The 18,938-nt window shown below is 39.1% G+C and overlaps 1 protein-coding gene and 1 pseudogene across 1 annotated transcript in view; one reads left to right on the forward strand and one right to left on the reverse strand.

Moving 5' to 3' along the window:
• The first annotated feature begins 1,140 nt into the window (after window positions 1-1,140).
• Window positions 1,141-18,938, forward strand: part of CCDC81 (coiled-coil domain containing 81) — a 43,676-nt gene continuing 25,878 nt past the window's right edge. Inside the window, exons 1-4 of the mRNA XM_036082145.2 lie at window positions 1,141-1,300; window positions 12,505-12,566; window positions 14,173-14,329; window positions 18,007-18,263. Of these exons, the coding sequence (XP_035938038.1) occupies window positions 1,222-1,300; window positions 12,505-12,566; window positions 14,173-14,329; window positions 18,007-18,263 (555 nt within the window). The 5' untranslated portion in view covers window positions 1,141-1,221. The remainder of the gene's footprint in view (window positions 1,301-12,504; window positions 12,567-14,172; window positions 14,330-18,006; window positions 18,264-18,938) is intronic.
• Window positions 6,964-7,210, reverse strand: LOC118529378 (thymosin beta-4-like; annotated as a pseudogene).

Raw genomic sequence — 18,938 nt, forward strand, 5'->3', positions numbered from 1 at the left:
GTGTGACTTGTTTTGTTAACTCTCAGTTTTCGTAGAGAACCTCAGAGAGGTAGGGTAGCTTGCCTAATCTTGAGTAGTGAGTGATGGATGCAAGAATTCTATTTCTTGACCTGGGTGGGGCTTATGTGTGTGTTCACTTTGGGATAATTCATTATCAGCAGAGGGGAGAGTTTTTTTTTTTTTTAAGATTTTTTTTTTTTTTTTTTTTTTTTTATTTGCGAGAGAGACAGTGAGAGACAGAGAGCATGAGAGGGAGGAGGGTCAGAGGGAGAAGCAGACTCCCCGCTGAGCAGGGAGCCCGATGTGGGACTCGATCCCGGGACTCCAATATCATGACCTGAGCCGAAGGCAGTCGCTTAACCAACTGAGCCACCCAGGCGCCCAGCAGAGGGGAGAGTATTAAAACAAGTCTGTAGGATGACATTCGTGCAGTGTCCAGGGAATTAAAAAATGACTGTCATTAGAGAAACGTCAGTTTCTCTCCCCAGTCCTTCAGCTCTTCTTTTCCTCGGAAGAGAGCCCAAGAAAACCAAATGCGAGAAACAAGGTCCAGTTCAAACTGCAGCCCTCACACAGATCCGGGGACTCAAATGTCCACCGCTAGGGTTAAAAGGTATTCCCAAATTGGTCCAAGGTGGTTAAAAAGCGAGGAAGTCTCTTCGCTGCCCAGGGTAAGAAGGGAAAGAAAAAACAAAGATAAAAACGTGAAGTTACACCCCAACTCGCTGTTGGGAGCTCTGGAATCACCCGGGCAACGTGGGGCCCCGCCCGACCCATCATAGGAGGCGGGGCCAAGGCCTTGCTTTGACATTCTAGCAACGTAGCAAGCCTTTGTCGCGTCCTAGCAACACACCTCGCCCTCCCTGCGGCTGGCCTTCCCTCCCTTAGTCCTCCTTGCCAACTCTTAGCTCCCGCTCAACCTCTCACTGGGCCTCTCGGTGGCCCCAAGGGCTTGGATTTGCATACTGGTGCGGGACAGCTCTCAGGCTTCCTGCGGTGGGAGCCACTCAGGCAGAGCCAGCACATGGTGGGAGGGACAGCGAGAAAGAGCGTTTAAGAAAGAAAAAAAAAATCAAGATTTGGTAATTTTTGTTTTTAGGGTACATCCAAAGCTCTGAGGAGAGGGGATTGAAGGGTGGGAAAATCACTTTTGTACAAACTCCATATAAAGAAAGAAGAGACCCATCGAGGACTGAGCACCTAGCCAACTGGAGACCTGCGATGTTGGACACCATCGTCCCTTCCGTGCAAGACCTGGGCAGGCAGGTGTTGCCCACGCTGCTGTCGCTGAGCCAGGAGGGTAAGCGATGTGGGGCGAGGGCCCTGGGGGCTGGATCTTAACCCGCTTGTGGGGAGGTGGAAAATCTCCTTCCCTATCCTCTGGAGTGGCCATGTTGTCTTGGCAACCAGCTGGTTAATCACAGTAGGCTCATGTTGGATGCCCAGAGACAGTTTCTTTATTGACTGCCTTAATGAGGGAAAGGGGCCAGCTGAGGATTTTGATTAAAGGAGATAATGTATTAACTTGGGTACTAGCACAAAGTAAGTGCTCAATAAATGTTAGCTAAAAACAACCACCCCAAATGGCTCCTTCTCAGACTTCATGCAAAGAAAAGGCTACCTTGGTTGCCCTTGATGTTTTGGGGTTGTGTTAAGTGAGATGATCATAAAAGGAACTGGGTGGTTGGAAGAAGACCGGGCAGCTTCTTATAGAAATCTTACTAGACTTGATCAAAAGCATAGTTTCTTAGAAGAGTCCCCCTAAAGTGACACTGAGATGTCTGTAAGCAATGGGAGCCCTTGGTTTTCCAGAAATGGAAACTATTGTTACTATCAAGTCATTGTAATTTAGGGACGTTGCCTATGCTTTAACCAAATGACTTAAGAAGACAAAAATAAATAGGAGTAGATGCCTCTTTTCTTTCCCCTGCATCACTCCTATTTTTTCCTGTTACAATAATTCTAAAAGAAGCATTAATAGTTTTATGGATTAAAAAATATTTCCCATATTTATAAATTTATATTTAATTTATTTATGAGTGATTTTGAAAACCTTCTATGTGTTGGGTACCAGAGAACTGATGGTGAGCAAAAACCTTGGAATTTATAGTCTAGTGGGGGAGAGATACACATTAACCAAATAATCACAGAAATAAATATTAATTTACAATTAGTAAGTGCTACTAAGGAGGAGGTGCATGGTACACTGGGAACTTTTACTGAGGGCGAGGATGGGGATGTGTGTAAAGATTTGCTGAAGAAGAGATTTGAGCTAACGTGTGAAGAATGAGTTGCAGTTAAATAGATGAGATGGATCAGTATGGTAGGGAGTGGAGGGGAGGCAACAGTGTTCTTGGCAGAGGAAAAAACAAGAGTGTGTTGATGAGAGGGAGCAAGGGGTGACTTGAGGAATTGAAGGAAAGTAAAAATGGCTGCTTTGTAAGTGTAGGAGTGAGTGTGTTCTAAAGGAGGCTGGAGAAACAGGTCAGGTGATGCAGAGCCTTGTAAATCATATAAAGGATAGTGGCCTTTATTTTAAGCCTGATTGAAGGCCGTTAAGTGTTTTGCATGGAGCTAAAGGAGGAGTTGAATGACGTGATCAAGTCTGTGTTTTGAAAAAGATTGCTTTGTTTGCCAAGTGGAGAATGAATTGGAGGGTCAAGGATGCCTAGAACAGTAACTTAAGTGAGAGTGAATGGTAGCTTGGTCTAAATTGGTAGCAGTAAAAGTGGAGAGAAGTAGACAGACTGAAAGGCTATTTAGAGGTAAAATCTACAGATTGTGGTGGTGAACTGGATAGGAGGGTGGGAGAGAAAGAAGTCTCGAGGATGAATTGAGTTCCTGGCTTATATAATTGAATAGATGATGGTGGCAGTCATTGTGATTGAAACCCTGGATACAGGGCAAGATTTAAGGGGAAGAAAATGCTGATTTTGAGCATGTGATGAGTCTCTGTGAGATATCCAAAGAGGCAGTTGGATACACAGGTCCAGAACCTGAAAATGGGGAGGGCGTCTGGGCTTCTAAAAAAACACTTGGGAGTTATCAGCATTTTGGTGGTCATTAAAGCCCTGGGCATGGGTGTGACTGCTTAAGAAGAGTCTGGAGTGAAGAATGAAGGCCGAGAGCTGTACCTTTGAAAATTCCAACATTCATTTATTTTATTTATTTATTTATTTAAAGATTTTATTTACCCATTTGAGAGAGAGAGAGCGAGAGAGAGAGAGCATGAGCAGGGTGGGAGGGAAGAGAAGGGGCAGAGGGAGAAGCAGACTCCCCACTGAGCAGGGGGCCCCATGTGGGACTCAATCCCAGGACCCTGGGATTATGACCTGAGCTGATGGCAGACGCTTAACCAACTGAGCCAACCAGGTGCCCCAAAATTCCAACATTTAATGGCTGAGTTGAGGAAGATGAGCTTACAAATGAGACTGGAAGAAATGGCTAGACAGGTAGGAAGAAAACCCAAGAGACCGTAGTTGTCACAAAAGCCAACAGGAGAGGTGTTTAAAGGAGGAGAGAGTGGTCATCAGTGTTAGATATGACTGAGGGGTCAGAGAGGTGAAAATTAAACATATCTATTGAATCTATTGACAAGGAGACCATTGGGGACCTCAGCAAGAGCTTTATTGGTTGAAGGACGGAAACAGAAGTCAAGTAACTACTTATTAACGTTCACAAATGACCCATTGTGAAGGAGATGAGGATAAACTTCCAATCTCAGCAAAACACATAAATTAACTTTACATCATTGTATATATTGAGTCCTGTTACTTCCATATGTTTCACCGAAGTTAAGTATTATGTAGTTATGGTACTTAGAAGGTCCTGTCATCATTTTATGGATGTGAACTTGCTCAAACTTTTGAAGACTACATAGCTAGCAATCTTCGGAGGCAGGACGGCTGTAGGTCTTCAGTGCAACACACTGATCTTTTCACTGCACTATGCTCTGGGAATATGTTTCTTTGTTCAAATCATTCTTGAATATTTTGCTTTGTTTGTGTGTCGGTATTTTAATTTTAGAAGATGTCTTACGAAGTCAGGGAGCTTATCTTTTATATTTGGTATTAATATCTATTTCAAGCATGTATTATTCCATAATTTACATAATGGACACTTAGTTCTTTTTTATAGTGATCATATATAAAATACAGTATTCCTGCTACTTGGCGCTGTGTTTAAAAATATGGTTTTGAATGCATAAAATGTTTAGAAGTTGAAGTCAAATAATGGTTGAACTGAGTATAGAAGGTATGTCTAGGGATTATTTCTTCATAATAGTGATTCCTGATATTACACCTTTCTCTAAAATGTAAAATTAGCATATTCTTTAACTTGCTTTTTAGACTGGATTACAATTCTTTTTGTTTTGAGATTTAGTGATACCCTCTCTGACTTTGGGATGTCAGAAAAATTAAAGTTAAAATCATAGTTTGTAAGATTTTCAAATCTGTCTATTCCAATTGAAGTGCAGGACCCTAAAGCTTCCTAAACGGAATGATGTGCAGCTTTTCTTTTTTTCTTCAGTAAGAAATAACAAATTTCAGTTTAGAATAATAAACTCTGCTCTTATATAACTTTGCCTGTTAGATTGTATAGAGTAAAACACCATGACTTGAATATATTATCCAAATGAAGAAAGATGATCCTCAAATTTCCAGTTAAGCTCAGTCAAGTCTTTTCATTAGGGTTTGGTTGCAAGCTATATAGTTTCTCCTGGCTCTAATTAAATCATTTCCTTTTGGTATAGATTGTTTTCCTGAAATTTGAGCTGCCTATCATGAGTCTAGGTGAAAGATTTAATAGTTTTGACTTAATTTGAAAGGTCTCCATGTAAATCTGGGTATGGAGATTCTGTATTATTAGTAAATTAATGACATTTTTGGTTATGATGAAAATTTTGACTCAGTATACAATTGGGATTGGTTGTAAGACCTTCTTAGTTCTTAGCAACCAGAAGTAGAATTCTTTTGTCTATGGTGGTGGGAAAGAGTGGGGAATACAGTAGGATGGAGCAGAGCAGAGGAAACACTTGGTTGTAATCTTGTCACTTGGCTCACTGTAGCATGCAACCCTAGTTTTCTTTGGTGGGTGAGTGAATTTCTATCACCCAACTTTTTCCCAGATGCCCATGAGAATCACTGCTACTTCTCATTGCCTATCTATTCCTTCTCTGGCATATTAATAAAAATATTTATAACCCTGATATACTGGAATTAAAAGATTGCAATTTCCCTGCCTTAAGTAGTGGTTTAAGCCATTAGAAATAAAAGTTATATATTATGCCAAATGAAATAAGTCAATCAGAGAGAGACAATTATATGATCTCACTGACATGTGGAATTTAAGAAACAAGGCAGAGGATCATAGGGGAAAGAGAGGAAAAAATGAAACAAGATGAAACCAGAGAGGGAGACAAATCATAAGAGACTTTTAATCATATGAAACAAACTGAGGGTTGCTGGAGGGGAGTGGAGGGATGGGGTAACTGGGAAGGGTATGTGTTGTAATGAACACTGGGTATTATGTAAGACTGATGAATCACAGACCTATACCCCTGAAACAAATAATACATTATATGTTAATTAATTGAATTTAAATTTTAAAAAAAGGAAAAAAAAAGAAATAAAAGTTATACAAATAAATCAAGCAGTTTCCAAAGTGGGGAGAGAATTTGTCTTTTGTCACCAACTGCATCCATATCCCAAAGTGGCAACCTGGTAAATGTCACTGTTCTTGATCTTTTATTTTGAGAATTAAAACATAACACTCTAAGGGCACCTGGGTGGCTCAGTCGTTAAGCGTCTGCCTTCGGCTCAGGTCATGATCCCAGAGTCCTGGGATTGAGCCCCACATCGGGCTCCCTGCTCCACGGGGAGCCTGCTTCTCCCTCTCCCACTCCCCCTGCTTGTGTCCCCTCTCTCGCTGGGTCTCTCTCTGTCAAATAAATAAATAAAATCTTTAAAAAAAAACAAAACAAAACAAAAACAAAAAACAAAACAAAAAAAACCATAACACTCTAGGGGCGCCTGGGTGGTTCAGTCAGTTAAGAGGCTGCCTTCGGCTCAGGTCATGATCCCAGGGTCCTGGGATCGAGCCCCACGTTGGGCTCCCTGCTCAGGGGAGAGTCTGCTTTTCCCTCTCCCTCTGCCTGCCTCTCTGCCTACTTGTGCTCTCTATCTCTCTGTCAAATAAGTAAATAAAATCTTTAAAAAAAAATAAAACATAACACTCTTGATTTGCAAAGAGTTCCTCAATGGAAAGTGTTTTTTTTTTTTTAAGATTTTATTTATTTATTTGAGAGAGAGAACGAGAGCACGAGCTGGGTGAGGGGCAGAAGGAGAGAAAATCTCAAGCAGATTCCCCACTGAGCACAGAGCCCAACACGGGACTGGATCACACAACCATGGGATCATGACCTGAGCTGAAATCAAGAGTCAGATGCTCAACTGACTGAGCCACACAGGTGCCCCTGGAAAGTATCTTTAATATATACACATCATTGGGTTTGGAATGGAGATGTCAACACAGACTCAATTTTCTGTGTTTCTTTTTTTTTTCCAGGTTTAAAATTTTTTTATTTGTATATTAATAATTGTACATTCCAATAATTAAAATTGTTGGAACAAAAAAATGGCACTGTGGTTAAACTGCATTTTACAGCCTGCAGGACACTTTGGACCAGCTTCATTTTTACTCTAGATTTCACTGTCCTCCCACCCAGCTTCTTCCTTTACCAACATGCCAGTTCTTTTCCTTCCCTGCCAGACAGACAGGCAGATGGGAGAGGCAAGCGTGGTTTTCGTTGTCAGTAGTTCTGAATTCTTTGATGTGGAAAAGGGCAGCACAGCCATTTAAACTTGATCCAACTTCTTTGCATCTGACAAAGTTAAACAGCTAAAAGAAGTAAGAAGGCAATGCTTGTGGAATGTACCATGCATATTGGCTGCACACGCCTCATTAAGATTCACCTGCTTGCTTTTCCTGTTCAGTTGTTTCTTTGGGAGGCAGTGGATTTTTCTCCTGAGTTTCTGTCTTCTTCAATTTCAATTTATCAAATTTCTCACTCTAAGCCATATTGGGTTTGTCAGACTTAGTTGCAGAGGAAGGGGAGTGAGGCGCATGAGCCAGCGAAGTCCATTCTGCAGTGCCCACTGCCAAGTCTCTGTATTTCTAAATATTGGTTATACCTAGAGTATACCTTCATATCCCATATTTAACACTAGTTATTGGCAACTACTTATTTTTCTTCCACAGTTTTTTTTTGGGGGGGGGAACACAGCTCAGAACAAGAAAAACATAGACCTCTCTCTGATCATTCAGAGCAGATAGTGAGAAGTCTATGCACTGATTCAAGACCTTGCTTGGGTCCCTACCCTAAGGTCTGTGGTTAAATACTATTGTTTTAGAGATAATATTAGTATATCTGTTGAAATAAAAAACACAGCAAGTCAGAAGCAGTAAATTAGGATTAGGTAGGGGTTCTGCAGAGCACTAGCAGCAGAGAGTGGTGACAGCTGGTAGTCTAACATTAACAAATGAGAATGAAAAGCAAGTCAAAAATTAAGCAAAAATATGGTGATCATTTTGCAATATAGACAAATATCGAATCATGTTGTACACCTGAAACTTATATAATATTGTGTCAATTGAATCTCAATTAGAAAAAGAATATATTGTTTTATAGATTTAGTAATGATGTTCTATGGACATAAGACATTTAAAAAATATTGAAGGCTATTACATGCTACTCACTGTTGATAGTACACAAAGATTCAGTGCACCAAACAACTTAGGTTCCTGCTGTCGTGGAGTTTATCATCTGGGCGGGGTTGTGGAGAAAGATCACACACACACACACACACACGCACACACACATACACACACACAAAATCTCTTTATGAGTCTCCATAAATGCTTTTTGAATGGGTCATTAAGAAAGGCTAGGGTAAGGCTGTCATTGAAAATGGAGAGATAAAAAGCTTCCAGGACAAACAGAAACTAAAAGAATTTGCAATCACCAAATCAGCCCTACAAAAAATATTGAAAGGGGTCCTCTAAGCAAAGAGAGAGCCCAAAACTAACATAGACCAGAAAGGAACAGAGACAATATACAGTAACAGTCACCTTACAGGCAAAACAATGGCACTAAATTCATATCTTTCAATAGTTACCCTGAATGTAAATTGGCTAAATGCCCCAATCAAAAGACACAGGATATCAAATTGGATAAAAAAGCAAGACCCATTGATATGCTGTCTTCAAGAGACTCATTTTAGACCCAAAGACACCTCCAGATTTAAAGTGAGGGGGTGGAAAACCATTTATCATGCTAATGGACATCAAAAGAAAGCTGGGGTGGCAATCCTTATATCAGACAAATTAGATATTAAACCAAAGACTGTAATAAGAGATGAGGAAGGACACTATATCATACTTAAAGGGTCTATCCAACAAGATCTAAAAACTGTAAATATTTCTGCCCCTAATATGGGAGCAGCAAATTATATAAGCCAATTAATAACAAAATCAAAGAAACACATCAACAACAATACAGTAATAGTAGGGGACTTTAACACCCCCCTCATGGAAATGGACAGATCATCTAAGCAAAAGATCAACAAGGAAATAAGGGCTTTAAATGACACACTGGACCAGATGGCCTTCACAGATATATTCAGAACATTCCATCCCAAAGCTACAGAATACACATTCTTCTCTGGTGCACATGGAACATTCTCCAGAATAGATCACATCCTGGGTCACAAATCAGGTCTCAACCAGTACCAAAAGACTGCATATTTTCAGACCACAATGCTTTGAAACTTGAGCTCAATCACAAGAGGTAAGTTGGAAAGAACTCAAATACATGGAGGCTGAAGAGCATCCTACTAAAGAATGAATGGGTCAACCAGGAAATTAAAGAAGAATTAAAAAAATTCATGGAAACAAATGAAAATGAAAACACAACAAAATCTTTGGGAGGCAGCAAAGGCTGTCCTAAGAGGGAAGTATACAGTGATATAAGTCTTTCTCAAGAAACAAGAAAAGTCTCAAATACACAACCTAACCTTACACCTAAAGGAGCTGGAGAAAGAACAGCAAATAAAGCCTAAACCCAGTAAGAGAAGAGAAATAATAAAGAGTAGAGCAGAAATCAATGAAATAGAAACCAAAGGGACAGTAGAACAGTTCAATGAAACTAGGAGCTCATTCCTTGAAAGAATTAATATGATTGATAAACCTCTGGCCAGACTTACCAAAAAGAAAAGAGAAAGGACCCAAATAAATAAAATCATAATGAAAGAGGAGAGATCACAACACACAGAAGAAATACAATTATAAGAACATATTATGAGCAACTATATGCCAACGAATTAGACAATCTGGAAGAAATGGATGCATTCCTAGAGACCTATAAACTACCAAAACTAAACCAGGAAGAAATAGAAAACCTGAACAGACCCATAACCAGCAAGGAAATTGAAGCAGTAATCACAAATCTCCCAACAAACAAGAGCCCAGGGCCAGATGGCTTCCCAGGGGAATTCTACCACATTTAAAGATTCTGAAACTGTTCCAAAAAATAGAAACGGAAGGAAAACTTCCAAACTCATTTTATGAGGCCAGCCTTACCTTGATCCCAAAACCAGACAAAGACCCCACCAAAAAAGAGAATTACAGACCAATATCCCTGATGAACATGGATGCAAAAATTCTCACCAAAATACTAGCCAATAGGATCCAACAGTACATTAAAAGGATTATTCACCATGACCAAGTGGGATTTATCCCTGGGCTGCAAAGTTGGTTCAACATTTGCAAATCAATCAGTGTGATACACTACATTAATAAAAGAAAGGACAAGAACTATATGATACTCTCAATAGATACAGAAAAAGCATTTGACAAAGTACAGCATCCTTTCTTGATTAAAACTCCTCACAGTATAGGGATAGAGGGTACATACCTCAATATCATAAAAGCCATCTATGAAAAACCCACAGCAAATATCATTCTCAATAGGGAAAAACTGAGAGCTTTTCCCCTAAGGTCAGGAACACGGCAGGGATGTCCACTATCACCACTGCTGTTCAACATAGTACTAGGCATCCTAGCCTCAGCAATCAGATAACAAAAAGAAAGAAAAGGCATCTGAATCAGCAAAGTAGTAGTCAAATTCTCACTCTTTGCAAATGATATGATACTTTATGTGGAAAACCCGAAGGACTCCACCCCAAAATTGCTAGAATTCATACAGGAATTCAGTAAAGTGGCAGGATATAAAATCAATGCACAGAAATCAGTTGCCTTTCTATACACCAACAACAAGACAGAAGAAAGAGAAATGAAGGAGTTGATCCCATTTACAGTTGCACCAAAAACCATAAGATACCTAGGAATAAATCTAACCAAAGAGGCAAAGGATCTGTACTCAGATAACTATAGAATACTCATGAAAGAAATTGAAGAAGACACAAACAAATGGAAAAACATTCCATGCTCATGGATTGGAAGAACAAATATTGTGAAAATGTCTATGCTACCTAGAGCAATCTACACATTCAATGCAATCCCTATCAAAATACCATCAACTTTTTTCACAGAGCTGGAACAAACAATTCTAAAATTTGAATGGAACCAGAAAAGACCCTGAATAGCCAGAGGAATCTTGAAAAAGAAAAGCAAAGCTGGTGGCATCACAATTCCGGACTTCAAGCTCTATTACAAAGCTGTCATCATCAAGACAGTATGGTACTGGCACAAAAACAGACACATAGATCAATGGAACAGAATAGAGAGCCCAGAAATGGACCCTCAACTCTATGGTCAACTAATCTTTGACAAAGCAGGAAAGAATGTCCAATGGAAAAAAGACAGTCTCTTCAACAATGGTGTTGGGAAAATTGGACAGCCACATGCAGAAGAATGAAACTGGACCACTTCCTTACACCACACACAAAAATAGACTCAAAATGGACAAAAGACCTAAATGTGAGACAGGAATCCATCAAAATCCTTGAGGAGAACAAAGGCAACAACCTCTTCGACCTCGGCCACAGCAGCTTCTTCCTGGACACATCGCCAAAGGCAAGGGAAGCAAGGGCAAAAATGAACTATTGGGACTTCATCAAGATAAAACAGCAAAGGAAACAGTCAACAATACCAAAAGACAACAGACAGAATGGCAGTAGGTATTTGCAAATGACATATCAGATAAAGGGCTGGTATCTAAAATCAATAAAGAACTTATCAAACTCAACACCCAAAGAACAAATAATCCAATCAAGAAATGGGCAGAAGACAGGAACAGACATTTCTGCAAAGAAGACATCCAAATGGCCAACAGACACATGAAAAAGTGTTCAACATCACTCGGCATTAGGGAAATACAAATCAAAACCACAATGAGGTACCACCTCACACCAGTCAGAATGGCTAAAATTAATAAGTCAGGAAACAACAGATGTTGGCGAGGATGTGGAGAAAGGGGAACCCTCCTACACTGTTGGTGGGAATGCAAGCTGGTGCAGCTACTCTGGAAAACAGTATGGAGGTTCTTCAAAAAGTTGAAAATAGAGCTACCATACGATCCAGCAATTGCACTACTGGGTATTTACCCCAAAGATACAAATGTAGCAATCCTAAGGGGTATGTGCACCCCAATGTTTATAGCAGCAATGTCCACAATAGCCAAACTATGGAAAGAGCCTAGATGTCCATCAACAGATGAATGGATAAAGAAGATGAATTCCTAGGGAAGAAACCAGAGAGGGAGACAAACCATAAGAGACTCTTAATCTTAGGAAACAAACCGAGGGTTGCTGGAGTGGAGGGGGATGGAAGGGATGAAGTGGTTGGTGATTGACATTAGGGAGGGTATGTGTTTTGATGAGCGCTGTTTATTCTGTAAGACTGATGAATCACAGACCTGTACCCCTGAAACAAATAATACATTATATGTTAATTAAAAAAAAAAAAAGAAAAGGCTAGGGTGAAATAGGTGATGGGGATTAAGGGTCGAACTTGTGATGGGCACCGGGCGTTGTATGGAAGGGTTAATCACTAAACTACACCGGAAACTAACATTACACTGTATGTTAACTAACTGGAATTTAAATAAAAACTTATAAAAAGTCTAGATTATACTTGGCTAGTTCTATTTATAGGATAAAAGGAACTCTGTCACACTTTTATATAATTTATAGAATTTCCTTTATAGAATAAAAGCAAATATGTGATAGAGTTCCTTTTATCCTAGAAAGATTTTATTCAAAAATTTATTGTTATTATTAAGTACATTTTTGGAACTTAAAAGGGTGAGCTTTAGTTACTAGGAAAATTAACTTTGGGGAATGACCTTACTTTCTGTTAATTCTAATTAATTAGGAATTACTATTATTTGATTCTGCATTTAATATTTACTTTTTTATTTACTAGCACTAGATTCTGTCACATGAGTGCTTAAATAAATTATTTTTTATTTCCTTTGAATTTTAGAAGTCTCTACTATCTGGGCAAATGTGTCAGAATTTGTGGAACGGCAGCTATCCCTACACAAGGTAAGATTTATACTTTAAGTTTAATGCAAGAGTCCAAACAACTTTTCCTCCTTAGTCTTGTATAAGTTTGCTGTGAGCAAGATAGCAGACTTTAGGGCCATCCAATTTAACTTTCAGTCCTGTGATTTTATGATGCTCCCACTTATGACTTATGGATAGTAGATTTAACAAACATGGATTTTATTTTTAGGTAATGAATTCGTAAAAGTTCTGCTCTTCTAGTTGATACCAAGATCACTGACTAGTCTGGCTATGTGTAGAGGAACTAGATGAACTCTGTTTATCTGTGACCTGATAGTTCCTGGCATAGTTATAGAAGGATATACTGCTTCCTGTTTTGCCTCCTTACAGGGAATGGGTTTTAACTTAAATACAAGAAGACAATCAGGGACTGAACTCATCTTGCCAAAAATAAGAAACTGTGCCCAGCCTTGAGTTTGGATGCCATAGAACTGGACAGATATTTGAGGAATCTGGGGGGAGCTGGGAAACTGTGGAACTTATAAGCTACTCAGAGGTCCCAATATGACAGCCCTTCGGCCAAATTCATCCTTCAAACTTTTGTTTGGTCTGATAATTTGAATTAGTCATCACCACCTAAAGTTTGGAGAGTCTATATAATAAAGTTTTGCATCTCTTTCTCTCTTTTCTTGAAAAATCAGCAGATTTAACAATACCAGTTTTCCATTCCTGCATGATGACACTTGGCTGGAGCCAACAATGGGCTCTCGCCTTTGAATGGGATTTGTACTTTCTAGCCACTGCATTCTCTGGTTGGCTACCTTCACTCCCTTGCATTCTTTCATGGTGCCTGTAGGCATTTGTAACCCTTGAGGTATGATATTTCCAGGGAGACAGAGACCCAGTTTGAGAGCCAAAAGCATTTGCTTTTACCCATCAGCCAAGATCACTACACTGCAGCATATGCCTTGGATGCTGGATTGTCTGATTTTAAATGAGAGACAAAACCTAAAAGACAGAATGAGAAAGCAGAGATTCTTGTGGCCTCTTAAATTCCCTCTCTCTAATGGCAAATGATTAAAATTTAGAATTTCACACAATTTAGGACAAGAGGAATCTTTTTTTTTTTTTTAAAGGATTTTATTTATTTATTTGAGAGAGAGTGAGTGTGAGAGAGCATGAGGGGGGTGTTGGGGGGTGGAGAGGCAGATGGAGAGGGAGAAGCAGATGAGCAGGGAGCCCAACGTGGGACTCCATCGGAGGACCCTGGGGTCATGACCTGAGCCAAAGACAGACGCTTAACCAACTGAGCCACCCAGGTGCCCAGGACAGAGGAATCTTAAAAATAGATTAAAAGTAGCTATGGCACCTATACAAGTTTTCTTAGTCCTCACAGCCCTTGAATGATAATGAAGATGGGCGATCTGATGTCAGAATCATTGGAGATCAACATATTACATTTATATTTATATGGAAACTTAGAGTCATAATGTGCTATAGCTGTAGGAGATTGTAGGGATCATTGACTGTTTAATGCTTAATTCTTTCCATGTTTTTTGGATAATGGTACTAAGGGTTATTTTTCCTTACCCCTTCAGTGAATTCTGGTTGTTACTCTTTTTTTTCCCCTCCTTTTTTCTTTCAGGGGGTTCAGATCCCAGGACTTGGAATTTTCACTTTCATGAGACAAAAATTTGAGGTGGGAAACAACAAGTTTATTCTGATTCAGAGGCCCATATTTATCATGGCGGAGAAGTTAGTACAGATTCATGGACTCAAGCAAAACAAAATATATATTCCTGGTAAATATCTTCAACATTTAAGACCTTCTCAGAAAGTAACTGGCCTGGGGATGAAAATGAAAGGGCAAAGTCTGTTCATTTGCTGCGTTACTGGTTTCTGATTTGAGGAGCTCTCTTTTCACGTGGTCCCTTTGGAAGAGTGGGGGGCCAATGCAGGAAATGATATACAGTCTTCCTGCAGGCCATTTTAAACCTCAGTGGCTTAAGAGGCAGGCGTGGGAAGACTTGATGTGACATCAAGGCTAATTTATATAAATGCCACATTACAGAGTTGTGCAGACTTTATTCATTTTTTTAGCCCTCAGAAGTTAAATGGTTATATTGAAAAAGTTAATTAGGGTTTCTGGTTAGAATTATAGTCCATATTAGCTATGAAAAAGATCACTAACTGTTTCTATCATGTGTAATCTAAATTATTAAAATTTAAAAGTGAGAAGGTTAGTAATTCCATAGACTTAATGAACACCTTGTATACCTCTCACACCCTAAAATCTTCTTTCCTCCTACCCTCCTTCCCCCGCCTTCCTTTCTTCCCTCTTTCCACAAATATTTACTGAGGCCCAACTATGTGTCAGGCTTTGTTCCAGGAGTTTGAGATATAGTGGTAAACAAAACAGGCATGACACCTGACACAGGACACTTGCTTACATTCCAGCTTTGGTGTGTGGACTTAGTGACACCTGCCCTGGTTACTTAGGGGCCTTTGGGGGCTTCCTTCCCAATTTCTGGGCTGTGTTCCTTTTGACCTTCCTTATTATCCCCTATTGCATCAGACTCATACATGGATAAAGAGAGACAGTCTATCCCCAAAGTCAGCAGGTGAAAAGGCTAAAATTTGTCTTTATGTGAACTTCCCTGAAAGTTAATTTTCAGAGTAACTTCCCACCAAAAAATGAAAGATTGGAAAAACAAATACCAACAAATTATACTTAGAATTCATTATGCATATAATCTGTATGGTATATTTGATTGACTTTTCAGACATTTTTACCTATAGTTTTATGGACATATAATATCCTAATTCATCAAAAACCTACCAAATAAAGTGAAAATATAGCCAACTTTTTTTTTTGACAAAAGCATTTGCTCCTTAGAATTAGCTTTCCATCTTGGATCTCGTAGTATACTCCAAAAAAGTAGTTTAGATCCATAGTTAATTTTTTTTTTACAAGGTTGAAGAATTAATTATTTTTTTATAAGTTTGAAGAAATTTCAGAATTAAATATATATGCTTGAGTTAATTCACAAGAACAATTCTGCCTAGAGTTTAGCTTTGGAGTTATGATTCTTCATCATTAATTAACTAGGTAACTAACTAAACATTACACAGTGATTCTTAAAGATTGTCAAGATATGATCCTTGCTTTGAAGAGCTCAGAATTTAGCATGGGAAATAAATATATAAGCAAATGTTGCAACATGATTAAATGCTGTGAAAGCAGCATTGATCAGAACTGGATCAAGTGCTAGGGGAGCTGAGAGGAGAGCACCCCTAACTTTGCTCAAGGAGGGTTGGGAAGATGACATATACCAGGAGGTCTTAAAGGTCTTGATAGGACTTTTTGGCAGAGAAGCTATGGAAAATATTTCAGGAACAGTATGAATAATTCAAGAACAAAAGAAAGAGTAAAACCTATTAAGGAAGTAATGAGTACTTCTGTATGACCAGGGCATATGATTGTGGAGGCGAGTGGAGGGAGGTAAGACAAAAATGGTTGGTAGCAGTCAAATTGTGAGGGGCCTTTGGCAGTATGATAAAGACTTTGGAGTTCATCCTACAGGCAATGAGGAGCCATTGAAAGTTTTTGAGCAGGGAATTGTATGTACTAGTCCAGTTTTTAGTTTAGGAAGATAGCTCTTTTAGTTATAGTAGTTTTGGGGTGCCTGGGTGGCTCAGTTGGTTAAGTGCCTTCAATTCAGGTCATGATCCCAGGGCTCTGAAATCAAGCCCTGCATCGGGCTCCCTGCTCAACAGGGAGTCTGCTTCTCCCTCTCCTTCTACCCCTCCCCCCCGCTTGTGCTTTCTCTTTATCTCTCAAATAAATAAATAAAATCTTTAATTTCAGTAGTTTGGTGAAATATGGTAGAAGCCTGAATGAAGGCATTGGTAATCAGGAGGAAGATGAAGGAGTCAATTTATGACATATTTCGTATGGAGAACTGATGGGATTTGGCTGCCAGTTGAGAGTGGTAGGTAGCAAGAAGAAGGGAGGTATTTAGCGTGACTCAGATTTCTTGGAAAATAGATGTACGTTCTTGTCATTAATGCCATAGGGAAAGAAGGGGGAAGGCAGGTTGGGGTGGCAGGTAAAATAATGAGCTCACTTTTGGACATGTTAAATTTGAAATTCCCGTAGCGATACTTAGGTGGAGATAATCCAAAGCTCAGGAGAGGGATGGAGACTAGAGGTCAAGATTTGGATAAATTTACTTAGGAGAGGATATGAAGTAAGGGGAGGAGACAGACAAGGACAAAGTCTTGTTTAAAAAAAAAACAACAATGCAGCAATAAAACACCATCTTATCAGAAGTAGAAGAGGAAGGAAGTCAGCAAAGGAGACCAAGGAAGAGGAAATTGGAGAACCAAGAATAGTGCCATGGATACAAGAGCAAAGAGAGGGCATGGTCAACAGGAGTTACAGAGAGGTCATGAGAGTAAGATTTACAATGTATCCATTCTCTTGTCCATCATGAGTTGATACTGTCCTTACTGAGATAAGTGGGCTGGAAGACAGATTGAAGAGATGCATCGGACGAATGGGAGGGGACAATCTAGAGGCAGGCAATAGAGCATTTTCTTTTAAGAAATTTACAAAAAATAATAAATAAAATGGAAGAAGGTGGTATAGAATCGCCATTAAATTGTGCAGAAGACTATGGAATGATATAGGGAAGTTTGTGTCTTGTAGAGATATTAATCCTCATCAGCCAGCACTATTGGACACTTGAAAAGCTGTAAAGTAAAGCTTGCTGAATGAATGTTTAGAATGTTCTTATCTTCTTCCTATCCTGTTCCTCTATTAGTGGATCTTGTTTACTGCCTCTTTTTGGATTTATCCTCTTGATCATTTTTGTTATTTACCCCCTTTTCTGACTGGCGGTCTGTTCTAGTGGAATAGACCCTGTGCTTATTTTTATGCTAGGTATAACCATATTCCTCTGCAATATAATTTATGGACTTATTAGGGAGGAAAAGCAAGTTATCCAGTCTGATACCCTCCGTTAAGAAACACTTTCATTTGAAGGTAACTTCTATTGAAGATGACTCTTTTCAAAACAGTTGGCATTTATAGATATTTATAAACATTTAAAAACGGTTTGATAACTGGAGGAGATAGGCAAATATTGTGACAGTATGTCCTGAGAGATAAAGGGCTGAAAACTTCAGAAAACACTCTGATGAAGAGATGCAGTTATTTATTACTGTGTCTCCAAGATAAAACCAAAAGCTTGTCTGGAGTACTGCTTAGAAAGCTAATTGTTCTTATTTTGAGCAAAAAATATACTTTTAGGGAAAATTGTGCCTATTACTGTCTATTGATAGGGTACAACTAAGGGCACATGGACAATTCTATTTTTCAGTACTGAGAATTAAATAATTATTTGTGAGTGTATATGATATGTCCGTGTTGTAATTTCCACTTCTTTTCCCCCCACCCTGTCTTTTTCTCCTCTAGGTGATATCCCAGTTGTTCCACTTAATTTTGTCATGATATCCCTGGAGGGTCCATTTAGCAGGGATACAGTGGAAGGATGTGTGAAGGAGACATTGCTTTTTTTATCACGATCAATTTCCATCAAACAAAATGTAGAATTTACTTTCAAAGGAATCGGGGTCCTTGTGATTAGAGGCAACAAAGTGAAGATGAGATTTTATAAGGACTTCCTTTGTTCAATGGATGGAAGTGGGGCTTTGGCAAAAGCCCTAGCAAATGTAAATTAAGGTTTTCCTTCTCTAAACCCCTCTCCCAATCGTAGCTTTGAATTAACTGTGTGTCATTAATTATTAAGAAAAATTCAGATTGAGGTGTGCCTGGGTAGTTCAGTCGGTTAAGCGACCGACTCTTGATTTCAGCACAGGTCATGATCTCAGGGTCATGAGATCGAGCCCCACATTGGGCTCCATGCTCAATGGCGAGTCTGTTTGAGATTCTCTCTCTCCCTCTCCCTCTGCTCTTCCTCCTGCTCGCATGCACACACTCTCTCTCTAAAATAAATAAATCTTTAAGGAAAAAAAAAAAGAAAAATTCAGGTTGACATATTTTAAATGGCACTTACCCCAAGTGAAAAGAAGTGGTTTTTTATAGATGATTAACTCTTTGACAAAAAGGTTAGAAGGGCAAAGAAACTTTAAGTTTTGAGTCAATGCCAACTGAAAAATATAAATAGTAACAGAAACTCTCATAATTCTGAATATTTTATAGTGCCTTATGGTTTAAAAATTCTTCCACATATATTATTTCATTTGAGGGGCAAAACTTTATCAAACTGGCATTATTATCATCCTGATTTTATAAATGAGAAAAATGGGGGTCAGATTATGTGGGAAGACTGAAATCAGGGTGCTAATAAGTGGTAGAACCAGAATTTCTAGTCTTTTTTTTTTTGC

The sequence above is a fragment of the Halichoerus grypus genome, chromosome 11, assembly GCF_964656455.1.
Source record: "Halichoerus grypus chromosome 11, mHalGry1.hap1.1, whole genome shotgun sequence".
In the NCBI taxonomy this organism is placed as follows: domain Eukaryota; kingdom Metazoa; phylum Chordata; class Mammalia; order Carnivora; family Phocidae; genus Halichoerus; species Halichoerus grypus.